General features: G+C 35.8%; 2 protein-coding genes across 6 annotated transcripts; one reads left to right on the forward strand and one right to left on the reverse strand.

The window, feature by feature from the left end:
• Positions 1–154: 154 nt before the first annotated feature.
• On the reverse strand, positions 155–4,614 carry LOC121768017 (tRNA pseudouridine synthase A-like). Its single transcript, XM_042164357.1, has 10 exons — positions 4,327–4,614; positions 4,175–4,231; positions 4,013–4,090; positions 3,109–3,162; positions 1,975–2,057; positions 1,438–1,537; positions 1,287–1,349; positions 880–1,158; positions 683–743; positions 155–580 (listed from the first exon to the last, which is right to left on the reverse strand). The coding sequence occupies exons 1-10, from the start codon at positions 4,567–4,569 to the stop codon at positions 474–476; spliced, it is 1,125 nt and encodes a 374-aa protein (XP_042020291.1). The 5' UTR covers positions 4,570–4,614; the 3' UTR covers positions 155–473.
• Positions 4,615–5,414: 800 nt separating this feature from the next.
• On the forward strand, positions 5,415–26,169 carry LOC121769312 (DExH-box ATP-dependent RNA helicase DExH7, chloroplastic-like). Of its 5 annotated transcripts, XM_042166077.1 has the most exons (35): positions 5,417–5,859; positions 6,047–6,152; positions 6,287–6,474; positions 7,843–7,896; positions 8,456–8,609; positions 8,700–9,115; positions 9,381–9,599; positions 10,394–10,505; positions 10,642–10,818; positions 11,332–11,411; positions 12,180–12,302; positions 12,419–12,505; positions 13,786–13,886; positions 14,667–14,724; positions 14,946–15,011; positions 15,505–15,590; positions 15,679–15,862; positions 16,437–16,583; positions 16,658–16,759; positions 16,863–17,015; positions 18,334–18,438; positions 18,765–18,905; positions 19,030–19,119; positions 19,216–19,272; positions 19,731–19,814; positions 20,130–20,228; positions 20,322–20,456; positions 21,639–21,709; positions 21,932–21,992; positions 23,121–23,213; positions 23,976–24,143; positions 24,829–24,921; positions 25,034–25,156; positions 25,696–25,802; positions 25,885–26,169. In XM_042166077.1, exons 1-34 carry the CDS (start codon positions 5,560–5,562, stop codon positions 25,771–25,773), a joined length of 4,311 nt encoding a protein of 1,436 aa, XP_042022011.1. In that variant the 5' UTR covers positions 5,417–5,559; the 3' UTR covers positions 25,774–25,802; positions 25,885–26,169. The 5 variants fall into 5 exon arrangements, 4 of the variants coding, with proteins under 4 accessions (XP_042022011.1, XP_042022012.1, XP_042022013.1 ...); XM_042166078.1 differs by lacking the exons at positions 5,417–5,859; positions 6,047–6,152 and adding an exon at positions 6,708–6,795 and having other exon boundaries at positions 6,444–6,474; XM_042166079.1 differs by lacking the exons at positions 5,417–5,859; positions 6,047–6,152; positions 6,287–6,474 and adding an exon at positions 6,945–7,121.
• The last annotated feature ends 1,090 nt before the right edge of the window (positions 26,170–27,259 follow it).

Raw genomic sequence — 27,259 nt, forward strand, 5'->3', positions numbered from 1 at the left:
ATCGTTTCTCAATATTAAAATAGATGAGAAAAATTTGCATTTAAAATTAAAATTAATAACAAACTGTTTCCGCAGAAAATCATAGTCTAAAAACCGCTGATGAAGGGTTCGAAACTACTATGAATCACTGTATCCTTTGTCATTTCATTCGCCGTTTAATCATAAGTTGTAGAGTAGTAGTATTTCAAATTTAGTGAAATACAACGTTGTCGCTTCAAGCGTACAGGCGTCCATTTAGAGTATAACAGTAAATTACAATAAACTATGTATTCTCTTCTGAATTAAACTTTTAGTACAATATCAGAGAAATACAGCTCAAAATATCACGTAACAAATGATAAGTAAAGAATTTGGGGTTAGTCTAAAGTCTAAAGTCTAAACCAAGATCAACTTTGGCCTAATCCGGAGTTACCTGAAACCATTAGCTTGTAGTACTATCCTAGATAACCATTCGCTCCGGAAAACAAACAACGTCAGATGTCCGAAGGAAGATCATAATTCACATGTCCAAGGTAGAGACCGCATGCAGGGGCCATTGGAGGGGCGGCACTTACATTCTTTGCTTCAAGTATTTTCTCAACTGAAAGGAAACATTGAGCGTATGATCAAATTTAGTTGCAAACATTAAGCCTTCATTTACCCACCCGAAGCACACATGTATACATTTTTAAATGACTTTTACCATCAGAAATAGTGAGATCACCGGTGCCCACTGACTTCAGAACCGCAACGAGCAATCTGACCTGCTCAAATTTGAGTCATGAGATTGCAGTTGTTTTTATTAAAAACAACTGACAGAAGAGAAGATGCATATGGTTTCTAGATGTTTCACTTATTATTCAGTGCACAGGACAATTGGCTAAAAAGCACACAAGCTACCTGATGGTACAGGAAGGACCGTGCTCTTGCAGTAACTACAAAGCAACGGTGCCTTTTCCTTACTCCAAATTTATGAAATGCCACTGCTCCAGAGTTTTCTACAAGTTCATCGGAAATCCCAGCAAGAGAGGGAGAATCATCTTGTAACTTCTTTGAGACTGAAACAGAACTGGCCAGGCCATAACTGCTTTGTTCTCTATCCAACACCGAGGGGAAATATGGGCTTGAAGCAACCTCTGTGACAGTTAGCTCATCCAAAGTTCTAATAGGTGACTTGGCCTGTCAAGCAAGGAAAAAGCACAGTTAAGTTAAAAGAAAAATAACCAGATATATACTATCTTAAAAGTTCTATGATCTGAAACAAAGTTCTAAAACAACATTGTTGATGTCAGAGACATGCCACCAACCTGGCATCCAGCTGCCCTGAAAGAACTAAAGTCATGGTGTCCAACAAGTACACTGCATGCTTTCTGCATAAGGGAAGTATTAACCCATTTTAGAAATGATAGAAAAGACAGCCAACATCACAAAAAGTTTCACTTTGAGTTTTCTGGCAACCTGCATATCTAAAACATTAAGTTCTTCTGGGACATGCCATGCACGGTCTTTCTCAAAGGTAGACAGAGGTTCCTTCCCAGATAACAGACGGTAGAAGTACCTATAGAAAAATCAGCAAAAGAATACATTATACTTCTAATTATTTGGTGTCCAACAAAAGCATAGCACTCTCTTTCAACTACTAGAAAGAAAAAGCAAAAAAGGATGCTGAAGTTCACCAAAATGCCATGGTTACTGTTTATATTAGTCACAATTTAAACAAGTTAAGTAGTCAGGTATAAGATTTCTTTCCCTTTGTATAATTCTATACATATACATAGAAAAAATCTAAACAAATGGCAGATTAACATGATTTTACCAAAAATTTCTTCCCAAGCTAAAACGACTCCAGACAACTTCGTCTATATACTTCAAATCGCAGAGACCAAATTGAAATTAGATAAGTAAAAAAGAATATCGTTGATGGATATGAAAATATTAATCGACTACTAGGGACATACAAGCAATTTCAGAGGAAAGTTTGGCTTTGATACCTACGTCCGTTCTAAAGCTTTATAGCGCGCGTGAAAATCAGATGGAACACACTTAACATCGACCACCATAATATCACCTTCACTCTTCTGCAGCAAAAACACACTGGACATGCATCAAATTTCTCAAAGAGACCAAATAAGGATAAAGAAATAATCTGCATTTAATGCCCCCACATATACACTGATTTACAAATACCCCTTCAGTAAGTTTTTGTGAAAAATGCTTCAAACCCCCATATAAATGGGGAAATGACACCCTTTGACTAAGACAGGTGTAAGCAGGAGCCAACTTAAGTCATTTTATGGGGTAAAGTGGGAATACACTTCAACATTTATTTGATTCGCGCATACCACCTAAAGTTAGTTTAGGTGCCAAAGAGTCCAGATTAATGGTGCAATAAACCCTTGAATCAGACAGCTAGGTAGTTAACATTTGTTGGCATACATTTTGCATAAGACTCAAGCTTTAAAAGCTCTCCGTCAATTGCACCATCCAACTTCAAATCATGCACACACGCGCACAAAAGCCTCACCAAAAAAACTTTTCCATCGAATAATTTTGTCCTACATATTCTCATCATTAAATTGACGGCACCTCACAGTCATAAATCAAACCTCGAGTTTTCTAACAATGTCCATAGGTGTCCTTGTCGAAGGTGACTTGAATTTGGACTAAAAAGGCTCACACATGCATTCACATGTGCAGGACAGTCAAAAGGACTAAAAAGGCTCACACATGCATTCACATGTGCAGGACAGTCAAAAGCCTCACACAATTGAGCATACAATTCTGCTAGTTCCATAAATTCAACTTAACAGGACGGTTGTTTACACCCATGGCCATTTCAGAGGGTGTAAGTTTCTTGCACCAAAACTTACTTACACCCATGGCCATTGTGAAATGATATAGGAGCTAAATTGGTTCTAAGAAAAGTCCAGGGGACCAGAGATTTACTTATTGCTAACTTCAGCAAAATGGCCACATTTGACAAGTATCACGAACTCTATATATATTCATCAAACAAAACATACAAAGTACTATCCCTACACACACAAAATAAAGATTCAGTTGAGACCCAATCTATGCAGATGGAATGTAATTCTTAGAAACGGGATGTGTTATACTACTAAAGCGTACCTGTAAAAAATGATTAACAGCTTTTAGAACTACGGCAGGTTCATGGGGCAATAACTGCAGCAAAAATTAAGAGTAGCAAGTTAGGATGCCTTCAGTTTCATATGAAATAGACATCTGCATATGTTTGTATATTGCACCAGCACCACTAAACAATAGTATAATATTTATACATCCAATTGTAAAATATGCAAATCAGGGGAGAAAAGACAAAATATCCTGCTGCAAAAAAGTCAAATCTCAAGTTTAGCCTTTAAGATTTCAAGCTCATTTAGAATATTTGAGCTCATCCACAAGATTGCCTAACTAATTAACTCTTGCCCAAGCATTAACTTGATTCAAAGTTATTGGTTGATTGCTTTTATGCACAAAAGGATTCTCTTATTTTCTATAAAATTTTAAGTAAAAATGATCTTAAATTGTTAGTATAATACTAGTAGAATGATGTGAAAAAAATTAATAATCAATCAGAAGTTTCTCTAACAAATGGTTAAACTTCATCCATGACCTTTTCTAGTATGTGGGACTCACATTCTTCTTGCATAGATAACCCCTCGTATTTCATTTGAAAAGTTTTGAAGTTTTTTCATAATTAGTAGTAGCAAAAACAATAATTGATCAGGAGTATAATTTTGATAGTACATTATTATTATTGGATATAAAGATGACAAAAATTAGAAGCTAATGAGCTGCTCAATGGCTTGTGAACATGTCTATCCAGAGGCCCGAGTTCGCCTTGCCAAAAAAACTCAAGCTCTGCAAGTTGAAGTCAAGTCTCACCCATAACTCATTATGATCCATGCTTAGTTACCCATGTTTTCCTATGAAGTGCATAATCAACGGTTGATAACAGCTTATATGACCGAAGTTATATTGTTGAGCAATACACAAACAAAAAGTTACTTACAACTTCACCAGGTTTTCTTTTGCTTATCCTCTCAACATCCACATGACAGACATTTGATAATGCATGAACACCAGCATCCTGAAAATTATTTGAAAATATCCTTGCAATTTGAAGACTGCATACAATCGGAAAGTAAAAAAAGGTGAAAGGGGGAGAACTCACAGTCCGGCTCGAGCAGAAAATAGAAACTGGCTGCCCAATGAATTTTTGAAACGCGTCCTAGAGGCATCGAAACAATGTATAGAAAATTAGTAATCAAACAACAAATTTCGTGAGTAATTTAAATTGATATGAATTGATTAAATAAGACCAACCTGAAGAACGCCCATGACGGTTCTGCAAGTTGCCTGCTGTTGGGCGCCAGAAAACCGAGTTCCGATGTACTCAATTGCTACTAGGTATCTTTGAGTTCTCGAATTCGGTGTCATATTCCTCTCAATCGACTCACTCTCTTCCTCTGTTGATTCTCTACCGTCGATTCTAGGCAGTTTGCAGGGACGTAGAGGGGATTCCGGTCTTTGATGAGAAAGAGAGAGACTTTGATGCTCTCCTGTCATTGGGGTTTTTCACAGACCGGAAACTCGGGTTTTAGGTTTACTGTTCTGCTGCCTGTGGATTGACAGGGATGCAATAATAATAATAATAATAATAATAATAATAATAATAATAATAATAATAATAATAATAATAATAATAATAATAATAATACTTTTATCATGTCAAAAAACAAACATGTAGACAAAATAAGAATAATTTTATAAACTAAATTAAAATTTACTTTGGTTAATCTAATGTTCATGGAAAACGCAGTCATTTGGAAATAATCTTTCTTGTTATGACAAATCATATTCGCCCGCAGGATTGAAATGGACACATGAATCATTATTTCATTTGTATTCTATCCATGCAATTATAAATAAGCACGAATGAAAGAGGTTGATATCGACCCAATAATTACTTGTATAATGACAAAAATATGTCATTTAAAACTATATTTTGTTACTTTCACCTATAAGTCTAAACGGTTAGGTGAGCGAGGTGACTAATGTAATCTGGCTACGATAACTATTCCTAGTATACTTTGTTCAGGTTGTTAGCTTAATCATTGTCACAAAAATGATGCTCGACTCAGAAGACTATATGGCATGATATATGAGTTGAACTTATCTGATGCAATGTGACACATGAATTAACATGTGGGCAATATGACACACAATGACATAACCACTAAGGCACAAACATGAGTGATGGACCCATCATCACTTATCGTGTTTGTGTGTATGTGGTAGGAAATGGAGTAGGATTAGGCTTAGGTGATATTCAATATAGATATTTGGGCATGAGGCAATTTTATGAACACAAAACTTTCATATAAATATTAAGGTAATCAATAGTTGACTATGAAAAGCCCATAGTTTTATGATTTTATCAGCCTATCATTCGTACCACTGATAAGTGAAATCAGACCGGACCCTCGCTTAGAGCAGTGGGTCCCCAAGTTCGTCTCTCTCCAAATCGCCGATTGAGATACTGATTTTGTTGCAGAAATGGCGCCAAAGAAGGACCATCAAAAGCGCAAGACTAAGACATCGTCATCCAAGGGGAAGGCCTCCGCCGCCTCCTCCTCCTCCACGGGTCCCAAGCTCCAATTATCGGCCGACAATGAGAACCGCCTCCGCCGCCTTCTTCTTAGCTCTGGACGCCCCGCTGCTTCCTCGGCGCCGTCCGAAGACGTTCTCTCGCTCTCTAAAGAACAGAGAGCAAAGAGGCTCCGCTCGGTCTACGAGAAGCTGTCTTGCGAGGGTTTCAAAGATGACCAAATTGAACTCGTTCTCTCCGCTCTCAAGGTTCGCCCATTGCATTCTGTGTAATTAGCTGAAATTCGGCGCTAAAAATTAGGTTCCTCTATTCCATGTGATCAGATTTTCATTCACTTTGAATAATAGACAATAGACAATGGCAAACATAGAGAACTGTTTTTAGCTGATCACACTGTACCTCATCTATTTTTACCGTTTTGGTTGCGGTTATTAGGAGACTGCAACATATGAAGCTGCTTTAGACTGGCTGTGCCTAAACATACCGGGGAATGAGCTTCCACTGAAGTTTTCGAGTGGGAGTTCGCTGAGTACAAGCATCGGTGCGCTTAATTTTTTATTGATTGCTATAGGGAAGCTAATCTAGCTGCTACAGTTTTTAGATAGGCATTTTATTAATTTGTTACTACTATGTCACAGAGCACAAATTGAAAGTCTTGATGAATATTCTGCGCAGGTTCCGTAGGCGTCATATCAACTGCTCGTGAGGATTGGGTCTCATCAAAGGAGTCAATTCCTGGTCCAGTAGAGGTGAAGGAACAAGGTACACTTATGGTTAAGGAGCTGAGAGATGATGCAACTCTAGATTCTGTTCAGCATTCCCAAGCAAACTGGATTCGCCAATATATGGAACGACAGGAAGAGGTCTGTTTCAATTTTTTTTTGCGAAAGCGAGGATAAGAAAAACAAAATTGCATCATGTTTGTTTGACCATGCCTACTGAAGTGTCTTTTCCTAACCTGGTTATGGATTTGTTTTTAAGTATGGGATATAGACTATAAGATCATCTGCATGCTGGTCCATTTCGTGTCTAACTTCTGTGTATAAAGTTAATTAGGTTTCTACCTGAGGAGTTTATCCCATTCTCTCTGTCTCAGACACACACATACTGACACTGTGCAATGAAAGGAAGGAAGTTTCCATTTTTGTTTCTGTTGCTTGATTATGAGCTGCTTGTACTAAAAGGTATATGCATTTAGTTTAAGTATATGACTTTATTACTAATTAATAAAATAATTTAGATAATAAAAAGAGAATTTGCATAAACATGAGTTTTTTTACTGAAATCTGAATTTTAAAAAAATTACAGAATGAAAGCGGCCGGTGTGGCACTGCAAGTTTTAGGGACGCAAAGAAAATAAAACGTAATAAAAAAGGTGCAATCAAATAGAATTCCAAGCTGACCAGCTATGAATGCCAACCAATCAACACCACAAGATGAAATATCTTATCAAAAGCATTTGCTGCTCTCCTGGAAGTGTTAGAATCGAGTCTCAAACTGAATCCTCAAAGTTAGTACAATTTATCACTATATCTGTTAATACACCCCCGCAAGACAGAGGCTGTGTAGATCAATAAGCCCATTATGTGGGAGAACCTTTATGAACATATCAGCAAGCTGCAAAAGTAGAAACAAGCTGAAACTCTAAACGATGTAGAACTTATTCATGGTAATGCTAATTATTTTGAGGTTGTGACGAAGTAAAGGAACAAGACTAAGCAAAATCAGGAAGTTTGCATGCAAATAAGAAACTATAGTAACTTCCGAACCTTTTGCACTTAAAGCCTGATATTCTGTTCCCCGTACAGAGACTTGCACTGCAGAGAAACACCATCAAGACAGTTGCAATAACCAGTCAATGAAGTTAACAAACAGCACCACACGTGTGCCAGGACGAGTTTGAGATTAAGTAAAGAAGCTGACCAATTTTATAGTTTAAAATTTGTTTCCTTCCGTAACCTCAATTATGACTTCAAGCCGATTGCATCATTATTCTGTCACCTACTTTGCATAAAAATGGCCTTCCCATCTCATGAAATGATAGCAGACCAAAAACAAAGTGCAAATCCTTTCATTTCTGATAGATTTTTTCTCCAGTCCCTTTGTACCGAATATGGTATTTTCTGTTCTTGTTACAACTTTCTAAGACAAGTTTTTATCAGCACATATGCTGGCAGGTTTTGTTTTGAAATTATAAATGTAGGACTACTTATGGTGAAATCTTTTTTCAGGATGATTCTGATTCTTGGGAAACTTATTCAATGGAAAATGCTTCCTTAGAGAAGGTACTCTTACTGATGGATATTGCAGATAATGGCAGCACCATGAATAGCTATTGTGTTCTTTCCACTGTTGATACTAACTATGGGTAACTTAATGCAGATAAAAATATGATCTTCTCTGCCATCCGTCTTTTTTCTATCTTGTTTTATTCAACAATCTGAGGAAGCCTTTATCTGTCCTTTGTTATTGCTGTAGCTATCTATGCAATCTTCCATCCTACAAAATCTTATTTAACTTGATGGCATCAGCTACTGACTGTTACATATAAAGATTCTCTCTCTTTTTTTTTTTTGTTTTTTTTTCTGTCAAAGCTACTTGAAAATCCATTTTCCATATTATTTCGTTAAATGCTTGTGCTTTACACGAAACTCTATATCTGACCTCAATTGAATGATGTATATTCGTACCATCTTGCTGGGCCGGTTCATAACTGGATGACTTTTAATAAAAAAAGATGTTCCGTTCTTTCAATTGTAGATCTTGCTTGTCAATGTTTTATACAACCTGGCTAATGAAGGAGAAATAATGAGTCTATTATCATTGCTACTTGTACTATTATAGGCCTTGGAACCAAGGAGCAATTATGAGTCTATTATTGAGGATTACCATGCTGCTAGGCAGCAAGCTGCAAATGCCAAAGATAGAGGCGATAAGAAATGCCAGGAAGAGGCCGGTTTTATTATTCGGAAACTAAAGAAGGAGATATCAGCCCTAGGTATTAGAAACTGTTTTCACCCATCTTCAGTTTCATGAGTTTGATACATATATGAGGTGCATCATGCTTCCAGTATTCAATTTTTTTCAGGACTATCAGTTGATATTTTGGAATCTGGGTATGTATGTTCTTCCCATGGTGTTGCTGAGGATAAAGGACCGGAATACGTCCCTTCAGGTAACTCTGGAGGCAATGCTGCTAATAAATGTGACGTTGTAGATGAGACAGCTTGCACTGAGTTTGGGGTTCAACTTGAACAAACGGGACTTGATAGCTCTGACTTGCATGAAAACTCATCTGATATTGCTCCTGTAAGCATCTCTATGCAAAATGGAGATACTTTGTACGAGAAACCAGACGATGTGGAACTTGGTGATTTCTTTTCAGAAGATATTTCATTGGATCAAGTCGTACCTCGTGTGGTATTGGAAGACCAAAAGAGAGAGAGAATGAGAGAACTTTGTAGTGAGAAAAATTTAGAGAAAATGGAAGGAATCTGGAAGAAGGTAATATCCTCCATCCATAAAGTTGATGATGGTAACAAATGTGACTGCAAATAATTTCTAATGTCCTATACAACATAAGACAATTCTTTGCATTATAACGTCTATTACTGAAAGATGATCTGTTATTCCAATCTCATCAACAGTGGTCTTATGTAGTCTCACCATTTTTTTTCTCTTTTACAGCTATTTTTCTCCCTTGAAATTGATTGACTGTTGCTTCCATATGTCATATGACCTAATTCATGTTGTATTATAATAACCACAGGGAGATCCAAAAAGGATTCCAAAAGCTGTCCTTCACCAACTTTGCCAAAGATCAGGGTGGGATGCACCAAAATATGATAAAGTTCCTGGTAAAGGGGACAGTTTTGGTTACTCTATTAGTGTGCTGCAGAAAGCTAGAGGGAGGGGTAAAAGTAGAAAAGTTGGAGGGTTGACAACAATTCAGCTTCCTCATCAGGATGAAATTTTGAATACACCAGAGGTACATGCTCGCTATCTACTATTATAACAACTGAAAAGAATGCTAAACAACTAGTCAACTATACTTAAGAACTAATACCTTCCAGCAGTATAGGATAAAATATAACTCAATGCTTATAACAAGTTTGTAGGATAAAACTGATCCTTTTCCAAAATTACTGCAAACTGTCCTCAACTATACATAAGATTCCTATGCTCATCAACGTGATATCACCTATTAGGTTGATATGCTTATTGTATATCATGCCTTAATGCTGATATGATATCTGAAAACACAGCAATATGAATGAATATGTAATGTTACCAAATTCATATTGAATAGTGTATTTTTAAGATCACATCTTCATGGGGAAACAAGTGCATAATTACTAGAACTGCTAGAGAAATAGATAAATAAATTTCTTGATATCGTAATAGAGAAGTGTGTTCTTAGTCATGTATGAAATGGCAAATCCTTCTAAATTTTACTACCGAGCTTGTTTGTGAAATGAGAAATCCATGACTTCATGCTACCTTAACTTTAGAAGTATTAGGATTTCAAAATTAACCGAAGACTGTATCTTTGTTATATTTTGAATGGCATGCTACAGTTTTACCCATATAATGATAATGATGTTTCAATAAAACTATAATGACACACGTTTACTTAAATATTGGCCTTCCATATCTTCGTCCAATGGATGAAATGGTGTCTTAGTTACGCATTAAAAGGATGGCCTCGTTAAAATTCTACCCTATATCTATCTATCTACATATGTATATAACTGATACGAGGAAATAAAAATGCACTTGCAGGATGCACAAAACAGAGTTGCAGCTTATGCACTCCATCGTCTCTTTCCAGATCTGCCAGTTCATTTTGCACTTCCAGAACCGTACTCAGCACTTGTACTTAAATGGAAAGAAGGTAGCTAATCATGTATCTACCTTTTCTTTTGACTCGACTTCTGTAGAATTTTACACTTATGGGACTCTTTCATTTATATATTTACTGCCCCTTTTTTTGGCTGATCGTTTCTGCATGTTATTCTTAAAATTTATAGGTGATATGTCGGCAACTGTAAAAGATGAACGCGAAGATAGAAGGGCTGGTTTTCTCGTTTCATTGTTGAATGCAGAGAAGGCTGAGACTCCTGTTAAAGCCGAACACCCTGTTGAGGCTGGACATCAGGAAAAGACTCAAGTGCCTGTTGAGCGTGCTGGTGGCACTGATCATAACAGTGTGTCAAAAAGTTCTTTTCTTTTTGCTGCATAAGTTTATACTTATTTAGTTTGTCTGGCATTGCTTGTGGTATTGTCAAGTGGGAGGATGAAAAAATGTTGGGGGTTCTCTTTTATGCTGCAGATGCTTATGTAAACTGTTTGTTTTTAGTCTTTAATTTCTTAAAATAACAGATAAGATCACAGTTCTGACATTACATGATGAAGTCAATATCTCTTTCTTCCTCCTATTTGAATTATATTTGTTATAACCTATAGTGGTGGTTGGAACAATTTCATTTCAAATAAAAGGAAACAGTTAGCTGTATATTGCAGCATCGGATTACACCTGTTAGTGGGGGTCCTCTCTCATTCTCTGTGATTTTACGATCAGATCTATGAGCAGATGTATATGCATTACAATGGATATCTAAGAGCAAGTTTGGAAGTTCTATTATTATGTGGAAGTCTGATTTTTTTTTCTTCTTTTTTTCCCGGATCAATTACTTTATGGTTTAACTTGTTGTTTGCAGGCATGGGCAGAAATAAGCATGTTGAAAGTGCTTACCTGAAGAAGAAACAAGAATGCAAGAAGGAAATGACAAAGTACAAGGTTAGTGCTATTAGGCGACTTTAATGATGGGGACTTTAACAGTGTTGTTAGGGTCGAGGGTCTCACCGGGTCGATAAGGTGAAAATTCGGGTCGCGGGTCGACGAGTCGACTGGGTCGAGAGACCCACTAATCTAGGCTAATTTTTTGCCTTTTAATATTAAATCAAATAAATATATTACTCTAATGTTTATAATATATCAAATAATATAAATGTAGACGTAATTCATGTAAATAGAGATAAAGTGGAAAATAGAAATTATCAAAATATCAAAACAATTCATAAGTCATAAGTATAACACAAAATAAATAATTGAAACCATTGTCTGAAAATGTCAAAAGAAAAAAGTTATGAAATGTGCGTCATTTTGTATGTAGTATTAACTTATAATAAAATAGGAGTGGAATGTGAAATCTCTTTTAAAAATTAGTAAAAAATAAATGAATATGTATTAGTAGACAAACCTATATAAAATATGAGACGAATAACAACCCACCCATGTTGGGGCGGTGATGGTCTCGACCCGGGCGACCCGAGCGACCCATGCATCTCGATCAACCCACCCATGTTGGGGCGGTGATGGTCTCGACCCGGGCGACCCGAGCGACCCGAACGCCAAATTAACAACACTGGACTTTAACTTGTCAAAAAATGGCTTCAACTTAAGTCCAGCTAATCAGTTTTGCTTATTAAGTTCCTCCCTGCATTTATTATCTTTTAAGCATACAATGTCCTCAATTATTTATTTATTTATTTTTTCCTCAAGCAGGTGATGTTGCAAGCAAGATCCAGCCTCCCTATTGCTGAGTTGAAAGATGACATTCTCCACTTTCTTGAGGAAAATAATGTTGTGGTTATTTCTGGAGAGACAGGCTGTGGAAAGACAACGCAGGTGTGACAGCCATTTCATTTAGACTTTTGGAACTTGTAGTAGAGTGTATTACTTTATTGGTTTGATACATTTTCCCCAATAAGACGTAGGTTTCGTTCTTTGTGATGGTTATGCAGGTACCACAGTTTATATTAGATCACATGATCGAAGCAGGACTTGGTGGTCAATGTAATATAATTTGCACTCAGCCTAGGAGAATCGCGGTTAGTAGGCCACTCAATTTTGTTTCATATTCTGTTAATATTGCCTTTCATTATTCTGTAAAGGTGTTTCTGTTTCACTATTTATATGTTCTAAATACGATGGGCCGATCTGCTTACAGTTTTATGGTGCTCTTATGCAATTCTGGGCATACTATATGCTGTTCAGAAAAAAACACAAGGCATTATGCCAGTTTCTGCCATAATACTAGCAATTTTGCTGCCGTTTCTTTTCCTCCTGTTGTGATCTCAAGAGTCAAGCCTCTACTACTAGCCACAAGAGTGTGCTAATTAACACAGCCCACTACAAGTGCCAGTGACACCGTGCCACCCACCTACCAAAGGATACTTTGAAGCCTCATCTTATTGACTACTGATATTAACTGTTGGTTGGGAAAATGTGTGGATAGTGCTATAAACTTGCATTTCCTATAAAATTTGCAGAGATATTCTATCTCTTTTCTGATTGACACATTTTTATCATCACTTCCCATTTTTCCACCTTAGCACTACAAGTGCCAGTAACACTGTGCCACCCACCAACAAAGGATACTTTGAAGCCTCATCTTATTTTGACCACAGATATTAATAGTTGGATGGAAAAATGTGTGGATAGTGCTATAAACTTGCATCTCCTATAAAATTTGCAGAGATATTATAGCTCTTTTTTGATTGACACATTTACCATCACCTTCCATTTTCCCACCTTAGTAGGGCCACCCACTACATTGGAAGACACTCAATGAGAACGAGTTTCCCTTCTATTTATGCATATATAATATATATATCAATGAAAATCTTGCATTTCTTAATATTGAGCTTGCAACTCCTTTAGGCATCTGAAATGTATATATATGGTCGATTCTGTAGGTTTTAGTTGGGAGTCAGTCCTTTTGCAAATGATAACACCCTATCTTTTAGGAATCTGTTAAGAGTTCAGATTCAGATGTTATTTGTTACCTTTGTGGACTTTTTAAGCTGAAACCTGTACACTCTGTCTGGAGAGGATTTAGATTGTTTCCGTAAGTAACAGACAAAATGCTCCTTTTTTGCACCACACTTGAAGAACCACTGTCATGTTTAGTGTTAGTACCAGCTGCTTTTGGAAATTATCAACCAGTTTTATCAGCTAAAACCTCAACTCTATCACGATAACGAAGTTACTTTCTTAATCAAGTTTCAGTGTTTGAAATTAGAAAATTCCTACAAGTCAAGATAATACTATTCTGTCATAGTTGGACGAGTATATTATGGTTATACCAATACTGTGTTGGTGATTTTAGGCCGTATCTGTTGCTGAAAGAGTTGCTAATGAGCGCTGTGAATCCTATCCAGGATCAGATGATTCTTTGGTTGGTTATCAAGTTCGTCTTGATAGTGCAAGGTAATCCAATTTAATTCTTTCTTGAAATATTTGTTTCTCTAATACCGTCTCTTATAAAATGGAGGAGAAATACAAATCTTTCTTTTGTTGGTTTGATTGTTTAAGCTGCTAGTAGTAAATATCTTTGCATTTAGTCACATTCTAGTTATTTGCGGATACTCTTAGTTCTGTATATGGTGAGGGTTTTGTTTGAATGGGGCAATGGCTATCAAATAAAATTGATTAATGGGGAAGTGTATATCAAAATGGGGTAACAATGAAATTATTTCTGTTCCGAATTCCACATATCAAGAACCATCACTAGGAGTGGCTCCTCACTGATTTTCATTCCAGTGTTTGTTAGCTCCAACCTAGCACCCCTTGAGTATCTATCTTGACATTTCTATATTGGTGATATTCTTCTTCATGCTTGTACTTTTTTTCACTATTCACTCAATTAAGGTTGCAATCAAAGTTAAAATCTTAGATGGTTTTGATGAAAGCTCTAAGTGCACTTTCTGTAAGATTGCACACTTGATGCAATTTTGCTGTTTAATTATGAAGGTATGAGGGATTAAGGAAAGAATGTGAGACCTTTGGCTTTCCATGGTTTGGTGCCTAATTATTTGATGCTGGGATGCACATCTGTTTAAAGATATAGTCTACCAGAAGCTCTTAAGTTTTGTTAGTGCATATGTATATTAATGCTTCACTGCATGCTCAGTCGTTTTCTCATGTTATCATCTTGTGGAGCATGTTTGATAAACTCTGCAATTTCTCTTATATGGTTGACTACTTAAGGAATGAAAGAACAAGGCTTCTCTTTTGTACTACTGGCATTCTCCTGCGGATGATATCGGTAGGTTTTACAATTTTTACTATGCAGTACATTGTTTCTTGCAAGTAGGTTATTAAAACATTTGAAGTTAAATGTATCTTTCCCAATTTTTTACTCCTATTAATCAGTGTTGAGATGATATGGTATCCATCTAGTTATACGGGCTCAATAAAAAAAACTGGCATTTACGTATCAGATCCTCCTCTTCCTTTTGTCTTTCTTATACTGTTTTTTATTGGCAGGGTAACAAAGACTTAGCTGATATTAGCCATGTCATAGTCGATGAAGTTCATGAGCGGTCTATTCTGGTTAGTACAAATGTTCTTTAGTCTTTTCATGGTTATTGGTTTTGGGGAAGCTTCTCACTTGTGCTGAACTAGATGAACTGTAAATACGCTTTCCACACACTATTCTGTCCCCAAAGTGGTGTTTTATGCAGGAAGAAGTATGCAGATCATAACCATGTGTATCTTCATTGCCCCTTTTCTCTCAAACTTTTGCAGAGTGCTAAATGAGCTTCAAAGACAGTGGATTCTACCACGTTCACCAAATATTAATTTTTCTAGTAAAATTTATTCAGATAAAATATTTAGATAGAGATCTTAGCGTGCATTCTTTAGAACTCTTAAAAATTGTCGTTTGACCCGCTTCATCTTCTATGGTGTATTGAACAGATATACCTACCTTGTTTGTAAGTTAAGCACATGCATACTATTTTGCCAATTGCTTATTATGATCTTTCTTAGTGAGTGTGAGAAAGGTTTATTTAACTGGCTAACTCTCAGATTTAATGTGTAACAGGGGGATTTTCTGCTCATTATTTTGAAAAATCTGATTGAGAAGCAGCAAAACACCTGGGGAAAATCGAAGTTGAAGATTATTCTTATGTATGTACTCAAACCTTTTTTTGCGACAGACTGACAGCTTGTTTTGTTAGTTGATGCTGCTTAATGGTGGTTTGCTGTTGTCCTGTAGGTCGGCAACAGTTGATTCACACTTGTTTTCTCAGTACTTTGGTAATTGTCCTGTGGTTACTGCTCGAGGAAGAACTCACCCTGTATCAACCCAGTTTCTTGAGGATATATATGAGATTTTGAACTACCGCCTTGCTTCAGACTCACCTGCGTCCATTGATAATGCAATATCTGGGTCATGGAAGGTATGTGTTCAGTAGTTATATGTGCATACAGCCCAACAGTATGGAGTAATTGCTATGAGTACTTACTGGGAAACGTCCATCACTCTCAAGAAATTGAAGATCAGATTTTCCTGACTATAATCAGGGATATAAAATGATAGAAAAACTTAGGGAGATTGAACTTTTAAGTTTTTGATGTCCTGTCTAGCAGTCTGGTTAAATTAGTGTTTGGACTTAAAAATGAAAAAAATGATATTGAAGGATCACCCACTTTGCAAACTTGTATTTGTAAAAGGTACAGATCTCCCTTTGTTGCAAGGCACTAGGTTGCTTTTGCGTCTCCAAGTCAAGGAAAAACTCAAAAGGAGAATGCTATCTGTTTTCATCTAATTAATTCTTGCTCTTATCTGGGCTTCTTGTTTGTGTCTTGGTGACTTACAAAGAGTTCATTATTCATATAACAAAGACATTCTAGTATGGGTTATTTGCAGTTGTGGTATTTGTAATTTTATTGTTAGTTCACGTGGTTATTGGCATGTCACTGTTTATGGGCATCACCTACACAAACTATGCTAACCATTGTCTTTTCTTGCAGGGTGCTCCTGTTGGTGAGAGTAGAGGAAAGAAAAATCTTGTTTTATCTGGTTGGGGCGACGAGTCCTTACTTTCTGAGGAACTTATTAATCCGTATTACATTGGAAGCGACTATCTAAACTACAGTGAGCAGACCCGCCGAAATTTGGTATGTAAGGTCATTTCGAGAAGGCTGCATTTCACGAGTCATTACCACAGTTAATCTATATTGTCTTAATGCAGAAAAGATTAAATGAAGATACTATTGATTATGATCTACTGGAGGATCTGGTATGCCATATTGATGAAACCTATTCCAAAGGGGCCATACTAATCTTTTTACCGGTAGGGCATTATATACTTCTGCAAATTCTGTTGTGTTAGTTGGTCACCTCACCTGCCTCTCTGGCAAGTTTGTTAGTTCATATTCTCTTTTGCCATATGACAGGGAGTTGCTGAAATAAATATGCTACGAGATAGACTTGCCGCTTCTCACCGATTTCGAGGACTTTCATCTGAATGGCTTTTTCCGTTGCATTCATCTATAGCATCTGAGGATCAACGGAAGGTGTTTTCAAACCCTCCTGATAACATGCGAAAGGTAGTTTTTCATTGTGGTTCTTACCTCCGTAAGCTGGCATAATTACTTCGATTCAGTAGAACACGCATCTCGTGTTTTAGGGTATTGTTTGATACATTTTCTTGTCTTTCATGTCCATTGCATATATTATTTCCTTGAAGTCCATAAAGATTAACACCTGTCTTTACACATTGTATGAATTCATTCTCAGTTACATCCCAAAATTTGTATGATATACCGTCTACAACTTTTAAAACCTTGACCTTCTTACTTAAAAATGGGTGAATATTCCCAAATGAACTACAGATCTATGATAATATTCCTAAGAATCAAGGATAGATCAATGTTATCAATCTCGTATGGCGGCTTATGGCGGTTTGCCTAAAAACCGCCACAGGGATATGGCGTATTAGTATGGCGGATATGGCGGTCAAAAATTAAATAAATAAAATAATACTTATATATTTATATATAATTCAAAAATTAAAAAATAAATATAACATCTAAAACACTTTAAACAATTAATAAAGCATAATATACCACTCTAACCACCATGTTTCTTGCATAATGCCCTATTCCTAAATGCAGTACACACGCAAAGTTGTCAAATGTCAGATATGGCGGTGCTATGGCAGTGACATGGTGCTATGGCGTTTCCACCACCGAACGCCATGCCATAGCGCCATGGCGCCGCCATAACCGCTATTTGATAACATTGGGATAGATTGGCTAGGTATATTGAGTATTATTATTTCTTTATTTATTTTGAATATATGCTCAGCTCTTGTGTCTAGCCTGTGGCACCATTAAATCAATAAGAAAATAAGTGTTTGGGTAGCTATTGATGCTTTAGCTTTGAAGTTGGCATAGTTGTTATGTGGTGAATAATGTGTCTTGATACAGATAAAAAGATTAACAAAATAACTGGACAAGAGAAAGGGACAGATTGAAAACCTCAACTATATGGGGTTATGTCATGCGGCCTGTCTATCTTTATCTTCTTTAAGCTTACACTCAGAAATTAAACCCTAATGAGAACATGAAATCTGTCGGAGTCAAGGTTTTCAGATTTGAATCTGCTCTGTTGAACTCAACTGAAGGGGAAGTAGCCTCTGTGATAGCCTGTCCCAGCACAAAGCTGATGTATTAAAGTTCCAGGGAAAAAGAGCGATGTCCAACTAATTGCAAATTTGCAATTGATACGACATCACTCACTATAACTAATAGATGAATGTGATTTTGTACTTTCCACTTTCTTTATTTGTTGGTTGATATTTTCACAGGAAAAAGCAAGGGTTGATATTTGATGTTATAATGAATGAGCCTTTACGTGTTTCAGGTTATTATTGCCACAAATATTGCAGAAACAAGCATAACTATAGATGACATTGTGTATGTGGTAGACTGTGGCAAGCATAAGGAGAATCGTTATAATCCAAATAAGGTTGGTGCTCATTTGCTTGAACTTGTATTACAATTAGAGTAAGGTGGATGATTTTGGACTCTGATTGTTCTGGAAGTGTGATCATTTCATGTAAAAAGGTGAAAAATGAAGAACATTTACCAATCAACTTGCAAAAAATGATTTTATGACTTTGAAATGCTCATTCTGTATCTTGAGACCACAGCACCTTCATGTGGCTACATTGGTCATTTTGCTCCTGGCCTCCTATTTGATCATAGTGATGGAAAATTCTTTCTTCAAGTATGTTTACACCCTGCCATGCAATCTATTAACATCAATCAATGTGTTATAATTGATACATATAGAAACTATCAAGCATGGTGGAAGATTGGATATCTCAAGCAAATGCTAGGCAACGGCGAGGAAGAGCTGGTCGTGTGAAGCCTGGAAATTGCTTTTGTTTGTATACGAGGCACAGATATGATAAACTAATGCGGTCATATCAGGTGCTCTATGCTTTCTCAACCAGTAATGATAGTTAGAGAAATAACAAGGTTATAAGAGTCGCATGCCTCATGTTCGTTTGACTCTACCTAATTTCTGATGCTGGAAATGTCTTGATATGTGTAGATCCCTGAGATGCTGAGAATGCCACTGACAGAGTTATGTCTGCAAGTAAAATTGCTTTCTCTCGGTTCCATAAAGCAATTTTTGTCCATGGCAAGTTCTTTTATTGGATTATGATCTTTTTCCGATTTTCTAATCCTTGCGTGCACTTGCTCAGTTGCTCATAATATCTATGTTTGAGTTTTTTAGGCTCTGGAACCTCCAAAGGAAGAAGCAATTTCATCAGCAGTTTCCTTGCTCTATGAGGTGGGATTTTAGTTTTTTTGCTAAACTGAGCCTGCTAGGATTTTTTGTTCTACTTGGGTGTTGCATTAGAAGTTAAAGGCGTTCACTGGCTATATGTGCAAAGGCATCTGACTATATGGTTAACTTCCTCAAGATAGAAACGCGAATAAATAATAATGGTTAATGTATTTGTAGCAACAGATGTATCTCACAATGATAATGACTTCTTAGTTTAGATTTTATTTGTATACTGCATTTCATTTAGGTTTCTTACATTGGAGTAGAGTTTCATGTACTCTTCTTATAGAATGATACAAACACCATTGATGTTTTAATAGCTTTGTCGGATTCAAACTATTTGAAAAAAAGAGTAATTTTTTTATGTTAGTTGTTGACAGTTGTGTAGTCCAAACTAATTCATGTAATCAGAATACTCACTTGTTTGTCCAAATATCTTTTTCATGGAATGTTTTCCATAGGTTGGTGCCGTTGAAGGAGATGAACAATTGACTCCTCTCGGTCATCATCTTGCTAGACTCCCAGTTGATGTATTGATTGGAAAGGTAAGCTTCGCATATCAATGACATTTTTGTAGGGCTTGTGGAATTTTTAAGATTTTTTTGTGTCAGATTTTCTTACAGGCAATCGTGATAAATAACCTTTTGCTTCGACAAAAATAATTTGTTTCCACAAGTTTAAAAACATGTGAATACTGTTATCCACTTTCATGTAGCAATTACATATAGAGTCATCTTTCACTGTTTTTTGAGCTAAAATTGTACTTAAGGGACTATTGATTACTTTTGGCTTCAGTTGTGCTGAAGAGATATTTTCTGATCACATCCTTTGTCAATGCTAATTTTTTTCTTAACTTGCAGATGATCTTATATGGTGGAATATTTGGATGTTTGTCACCTATCCTCACTATTTCAGCATTTTTGAGCTATAAGTCACCATTTGTGTATCCAAAAGATGAGGTTTAGAACAAAGCTATATATTTTCTTTTTATTTCTATTGAATTGCCAATATCACATATATATATATATATATATATATCACACACTTTGCAGAGGGAAAATGTTGAACGTGCAAAGTTGGCTTTGTTGGCTGATCAGAGTGGTGGTGGAGTTGATGCATTCGTCAGGCAATCTGATCATCTTTTAATGATGGTTGCTTATAAAAAATGGGATAAAATTCTTAGTGTGGTGAGCCTATCTAGAACTCAATGTTGAGCTTTTTACATGTTTATCCTCTTGTTGTTTTTTCTATTCCATGAGCCAAATTTTATAGCAAATACTGGAAATGTAAAGCGATAATTACATTGTGAAGTACTTGCCTTTACATTTTGTTTATCCTCTAGGAACTGCAGCAATTAGTGCGTAGCAGAAAGTGACTATGTACGCCTAAGATGCCTAGCGAAACCTACATTATCCACAGATAGTTTTAGCGTTAAAAATATCTGTTTTTGGTGTTTGTTTTTTATTGGAAAAAACAAACTTCTACCCTATCATTAGGATTTCATGCCAGTATCTCTGGGAAAAATGTGAATTTTAGACAGTTAAAGGTGGATGCCATTTCTTTAAAAGGATGATAAGACATTGTGAATTACATGTTAGGCTTATTCAATGAGCAACATGGAAAAGTGAAACACAAGCAAAGGAGGAAAGGAGGTTATACATAGTTTTGGTGCATGTGCATATTTTGTGTATGCATATTATTTGGACGATCATCGAAGAAACACACCTTGATTCTGTATTACTAACTCAATTAGTCTGACATTATTTGTTGTGTGTAGAAGTTGTTTGAATGGTTTGAAAACAGAAAAAGAAACAGAAGACTTTGACACAACCAACCTAGCAGTGATAAACTTCTTTTGTTAATTCAAAGCATGTTGATTTAAAAAGTGATCCTATGTAATTATTTTATGGAGGACTTTGAAAGCAATAATTTATTTTGTAGTTGATTACGATCAATTATAATTATTAGTCAACATTACTTAAATTTAAGTAGTATATCAAACCACAACATTTCTTGACTGTTCTATTCCATCCTCTTGTTTAAATTAAATTTGTACCCTTTGCCATAAATTAATCATTTGTTGAGCATGCCATAGTAAATAATGCACTGATGTGGAATCTAAAATAGAGAATTTATGGACGTTTATTTGGAATCTGGATTATTTTGAAATCCAACAACTTTTATCACCCAGAGTATTGCAGGATGGGCTATGCCACCAATTATTTAACAGGCATAATCTGCAAAATACTCATGTGACCTTTACGGAGGATATACATGGTTATTAAATGATAGTGTGTATCTATATCAATTAGTTGACTACTGGACATGAATTATGCTCTTTCACAGTAATAAGTTCTCTGTTTTTGTAGCATGGAGTTAAAGCAGCCCAGAAATTTTGTGCTACCCATTTCATAAGTAGCTCTGTCATGTACATGATAAGGTATACAGTATATCTCTTCTGTGCCCATTGTTTTCATCTTAGAAGGATGTAGTTTACCGGAAATTTCATGGAAATATTAACAAGTTTTGCTGATTAACAGGAAGCATCACATTCAAGTTTTGCTGATTTTAAGTGCCACTTAAGATGAACCTTTTTCTCTTTATAAAGGGAAGTAAATTAAGATTATACAGTGTATAATGATTATTTTTGCTATCTTTGTAGGGACATGAGAATTCAATTTGGTAATTTGCTTCATGACATTGGGCTTATAAATATGCCACAGGTATTCTTACTTTTTTAACACAATCTTATGAGTTAGAGCTACCAGTTTCTGATATTATTGTGGATGCATCTCTCTTCCATATTAGATATACAGGGTTTCTTCCTGATTGTTGTTTCCAAGTGATTTATGTTATAGATACACACTATAAGTTTTACTCCCTCTGTCCCATTTATATTGGCCTATTTTACATGGGTGGGTTCATAGGATGTTGCTTTATGTTGTAAAGGTGAGTGGGTGTTTGAGTAATAAAGGTGTTTCAATAGGAAATAGGCTGGGATGGCTTAAAAAGGAAAACAAGTCAATATATATGGGATGGATGGAGTATTAAATCGACAGAATAGCTTCCAAGAACAAAGTATCTGAAATAAAATTACATCCTATTTCAGAGATAATTTTCTGTGGCATCATCTTCATTTTTGTATATTAATGTTAGAAAGAGTCGGACACCCAAAGTTTTCTGTTGAGATGTGCTAGACAAGGTATTTTCAAGAAGTAAAAAACAAGTGGTTATATTGTTTCTTTGTATTCCCTCTTGTCACTTCATACATAATGGTAATAAAATGAGAACACATACCATGCTGATTGTGGTTGAGTTTCAGTAATTTTCTCCTAGAAGCTAACCATGCTTGTTGGTGAGTATTAAGTATTATTTTTCTAGCTACATATAAAAGGTTTTGTTAAGAGCTGACCTTAATTCTTTCTATAGATGGGCTGGCAGCTGTAGGAGCAAAATAATTAGTAGTCAACTTCTCTATCTATATTTCAACATAATACTCCCTCCATCCCACGTTACTCGAGGCGTTTCTTTTTGGCACGGGATTTAAGAAAGTTGTGTTTAGTGAATTAAATAAAGTAGAAGAGAGAATAAAGTAAGAGAGAGGAGAGAGGGTGAAGTAAAAGAAAGAATAAAGTGTGGTTAGATGTTTTGTTTTTAGTCAAAAAGAGAAATGACTCAAGTAACTTGGGACAACCCAAAATGGAATACGACTCAAGTAACTTGGGACGGAGGGAGTATACATTTAGTTAGCTGCTTTTTATGAGTTTTGGAAAGATTGTATTGTCATGCCCAACAGAATATTACATATACGTGTGTATAACATTTTTCTAAGGCAGAAGTTTCTGAAACAGGTTGGATGGAAAAAGAAAGAAAAGCTTGAGAACTGGCTTTCAGATTTGTCTCAACCCTTTAATCAGTACTCAGATCAACTGACACTAATACGGGTAAGACCATGTCATCCTCATCTATTTTAGCATATCATGTGCAATATATTGTATACATGCAGCTGACTCTCCTATCTTCTTAGAATATTGACTGTTGTGTGTTATGTCTGTCTTGTTCTTGTATTATTATCTTTCTTGTTTTTTATGAAGTTCTGAAAAATCCATTTTTTATGTAAGACTTTACTGGCCATATATTCCTGTTTCAATAAATCAATATTGACAATTTCCTATTTGATAAATACAAAATGCTCTCAAATTTATCACAATAACGATTTTCAGTGCCGAGAAATTGAGTTCGCAATTCGACTCACTGGAGCTATCCTTGCTGGCCTAAAGACATAATTTTGGTGTAGCTAATCCGGATGATAAATATGGGAAGCTTACATGACCGAAACCTAATTCAATGATAAAGATGATATGTATCAGCCATGCATAGTGACAAAAGAGGATTAATTAAAGTGATTTGATTAGTTGTGACTAATTTTGCTCGGACATAAACCTGAAAATTGTTCTCATTTCAATTACTACGACTAATTTTGCTTGGACAGAAACTATTGTCAGTTTTTTGGTAGTTTGGCATTAACCGTATATCTACTGAAATTCAATCATATCCCTTGCTACTGACACTATTTTCCTTGTTCATCATTTTGAGGTGTTGGGAAGCATCTATCACGACCTGTGGGTCTGCATTCTTATGTTTGACTGAGGACTGTTTATTAATGTGTTTTCCTATAGTTAGTTATCCTCCATGTACACGTGCAGGCAGTACTATGTGCGGGCCTCTATCCTAATGTTGCTATGATTGAAGTAGGAAACACTGGTAATCGATCCGTGTGGTTTGATGGAAAAAGAGAAGTTCGTATACATCCTTCTTCTATTAACAGTAGCCAAAATAAATTTCAGTATCCCTTTCTGGTCTTTCTTGAAAAGGTAAGAGCACTTCCTTGTAAATTGTCTTATGTTATTAGACCTACTATCAAGGATATGATTATTGAGTGCAGCATAACCAACATGGGGAATAGGATAAATTCTATCATTTGAGCCCATGATATATTGATATGGATCATTGTTTTCACAAGATGAACTTTGTCAAAAGAATTGGCATTGCAAGATGCTTTGCCCCCTTTATTGTGAACTTTTGATTCGCAAAATCAACATGATGATTCAAGACTGAAACAAGGTCTGCGATTATAAGAAAAATATAAAATGTGGAAGAGGAATCTTATGAGAAATTAAGAGTAAACTTTACATGCCGAATTTTCATTACCTAGTCGTTGACAATATCTGTTGATGATGCCCTTAAAGGCATCCTGAAGCCTGCCGTTTTCTGTACTTCCGGATTACTTATTTGTGTCAAAATATGAGTAGATACTAGATACTAAGTACAAATGGCCAAGGTGCTTTCTATTGCACATATGAAGAAGCTTTTCAACCTTTCATTAATTTGAGCAGTGTCGTCATGTTAGTTCGAAGTTGTTAATTAGAATTTAGACCAACACACGATATATACTACTTTGGCTGGTTTACATAGTCATTACTTACCTCTTTGCTTGTTCTTTCAACTCTATCATACTTTTGACATCTTTCTCTCGAACTTTTGTTTGTACAATTGCAGGTTGAGACAACTAAAGTGTTCCTTCGAGATACAACTATTGTTTCACCCTACTCTATTTTGTTGTTTGGTGGATCAATAAATGTTCAACATCAAGTATGTCTCAGACCTTAACAAATTTATAATTTGTGCATAATCTATTGCCTTGCCCTCCATAAGAAGAGTGGGATCATCTAATCTTATAACGGTTCTTTCTCTTGAATTTCAGACTGGATTAATCACTGTTGATAATTGGCTGCAAATGTCAGCACCAGCACAAACTGCTGTCCTCTTTAAGGAACTTCGAAGTACACTTCATTCCATTCTAAAGGAGCTGATTAACAAGCCACAGGTATGATATCAACATGGGTGTGTGAGAAAGAAATATAAAAACTAAGAGTATATTAGTAGTACTTCAGAGCTACTTAAAAGGGTTTTGAGAGTCACCAGTTGAATTTAGGCTTTCACACAGATAATTTTTCTAGCTACTGCTTGAAACTGTGGCTGGAGGGAAACAAAAAACAGGTTACCATTATATAATTAGTCTTTATTCTCAAGTACAGTGCAAGTTTTCTTTTAACTGCAGAAAGGTAAGAAATTTAAGGAAGGCTCTCTAAATTCCAAGATCTGTGGATGGATGCTTTAATGTAAAGATTTATTTGACCTCGTAAAAAAGAAAACTCCCTAGACGGGTTGTTTGAAAACCCATTTCCATCTTCGACCTCCTTTCTATTAAGACATAAGTATCAATGCAGTTTGACTTCATCCACATGTCACTGAATTTCAATTATCTGCATGACCTGGATTAATTGACTTTAACAAACCATGATGAAAGCAATCAAGTACTCAATTTGCTGACTATGATTTGAATTATCTTTTATGGCTTTGCAGAGCTCTGGAATAACCAATAATCAACTCATGCGATCTATAATTCACTTGTTCCTCGAAGAAGATAAAGTGACTGAGTAATCGCGTCTGAAAATTCAGGATCGTTATAGGTCCATTCTTCTCTATTCTTTTTATGATTTGCTCATATGTATTTAAGAGCATAATCTGATATGTATCTGCTCGCTTTTGAAGGTTTTACTGAATGTTCGTGAGGGTCAGTTTCATCTGCCCAATTTTAGGCTGTTGAAAATTTGCATCAGATGATGATAGAAACTTTCCAACATTCAGGATGTGGGAATTTTTGAATTGCATCCTGTAATATTATTCTATTGGATTTTTTTTGCACTGACGGATGTAAATCTAATAAAATTGAAGTATAAAAACTCAAATTTGTATTGTATTAACTAATGGGGAACCATGAAGTACCTATATTTTTATTGTATTATCAATCGTACATTCCACCCTCTGAACTTACCACCAATTTTTCTGTTTAGCCATGTTCTGCTGTATTGCAGATTTCTTGCGATATGCAATTGATTTGTGTTCTTGATAAGTTTTGTTGTTTAAATATGCTGTTTTATTTCGAGCAATTAGAGGAAGGCTCTTGTGGTGAATATCCGACCGCTGAAAATGAAAATCTAGATAGTGATAAAGAAAATTAGCTTGCATATGATATTTGATAGATCTTGTGGTGATAAAATTAGGGGTAAAAAGTGATAAAGGTATAGTAGTGATCTGGAAATTACAACTTGCAGAAAGATCCAGTTTCTTTGTCCTACTCTATATTATCCTATGCAGATGCACAATCACACAACTCCTACCATATGATCTGCTTTTTAGAAAAAGCTTGACTCAGATGATTAAGTAGGAGTATTATTTTGATAGAATGTCTCTCTGTATATGGGAGATTATTTGGCTTGAACAAACATGATTATGATTTATGAACATCAACATGAAAATTAGGTTCCACACCTCAAGAAAATATTAAATTTGATAACTCCTCACACTGGTACATAAATAGGCATCAAATCACTTGTCAACAACACATAATAAGATCATCTACTAGTAAGCGTGGATACAGAAAAATGTTTTGAAGGGAGCAAAAATTTAAAAAAAAATCCTATTACGAAAGGTGCTTGATGTGTAATTTTCGAGCTTTTATATTAATGGATTAAAAACACACAAGTTTAATTAAATAGCTCTAATATTACAACCTATCTGCAAGAGTACAGAGTCAGCTGTAGTACTGCGAGTGTCGAACCACAGGGAGGCGTAGATTATTTAATAAGAATTGACAAGATTAATAAACTAAAATTAAAAACTAAAGTATGGAAAGGGAGAAACTCAAGAGATTGAGAACATTGCTCCTAATATGCTCCAGATGTGAATTAACTTAATTGACCAATTAACCTATGGATTAAAGATTAATCTAATGAAAGTTGTAATAAACTCGTTCATTCTACTCACACTGAACATGTTCGTAGATGCTTGAATTTAACCTTGCTGAACACTAAGATCAAATTCGTACTCGTCGGACTATCACTCCTACAGACGCATAGTAAGCTCT

The sequence above is a fragment of the Salvia splendens genome, chromosome 15, assembly GCF_004379255.2.
Source record: "Salvia splendens isolate huo1 chromosome 15, SspV2, whole genome shotgun sequence".
Taxonomy (NCBI): Eukaryota; Viridiplantae; Streptophyta; class Magnoliopsida; order Lamiales; family Lamiaceae; genus Salvia; species Salvia splendens.

What these genes read in the sequence shown, in the direction of transcription:
- LOC121768017 (XM_042164357.1), bottom strand. Translation starts at nt 4,569, where the DNA reads ATGACAGGAGAGCATCAAAGTCTCTCTCTTTCTCATCAAAGACCGGAA. An exon ending in TATAAAGCTTTAGAACGGAC is followed by an intron (nt 1,538 to 1,974) that starts GTAGGTATCAAA and finishes ATTTTTCTATAG; the next exon opens with GTACTTCTACCGTCTGTTAT. An exon ending in GGTCCTTCCTGTACCATCAG is followed by an intron (nt 744 to 879) that starts GTAGCTTGTGTG and finishes AAATTTGAGCAG; the next exon opens with GTCAGATTGCTCGTTGCGGT.
- LOC121769312 (XM_042166077.1), top strand. Translation starts at nt 5,560, where the DNA reads ATGGCGCCAAAGAAGGACCATCAAAAGCGCAAGACTAAGACATCGTCA. An exon ending in GTTCGTCTTGATAGTGCAAG is followed by an intron (nt 13,887 to 14,666) that starts GTAATCCAATTT and finishes TGACTACTTAAG; the next exon opens with GAATGAAAGAACAAGGCTTC. An exon ending in GGCTTATAAATATGCCACAG is followed by an intron (nt 21,993 to 23,120) that starts GTATTCTTACTT and finishes TTTCTGAAACAG; the next exon opens with GTTGGATGGAAAAAGAAAGA.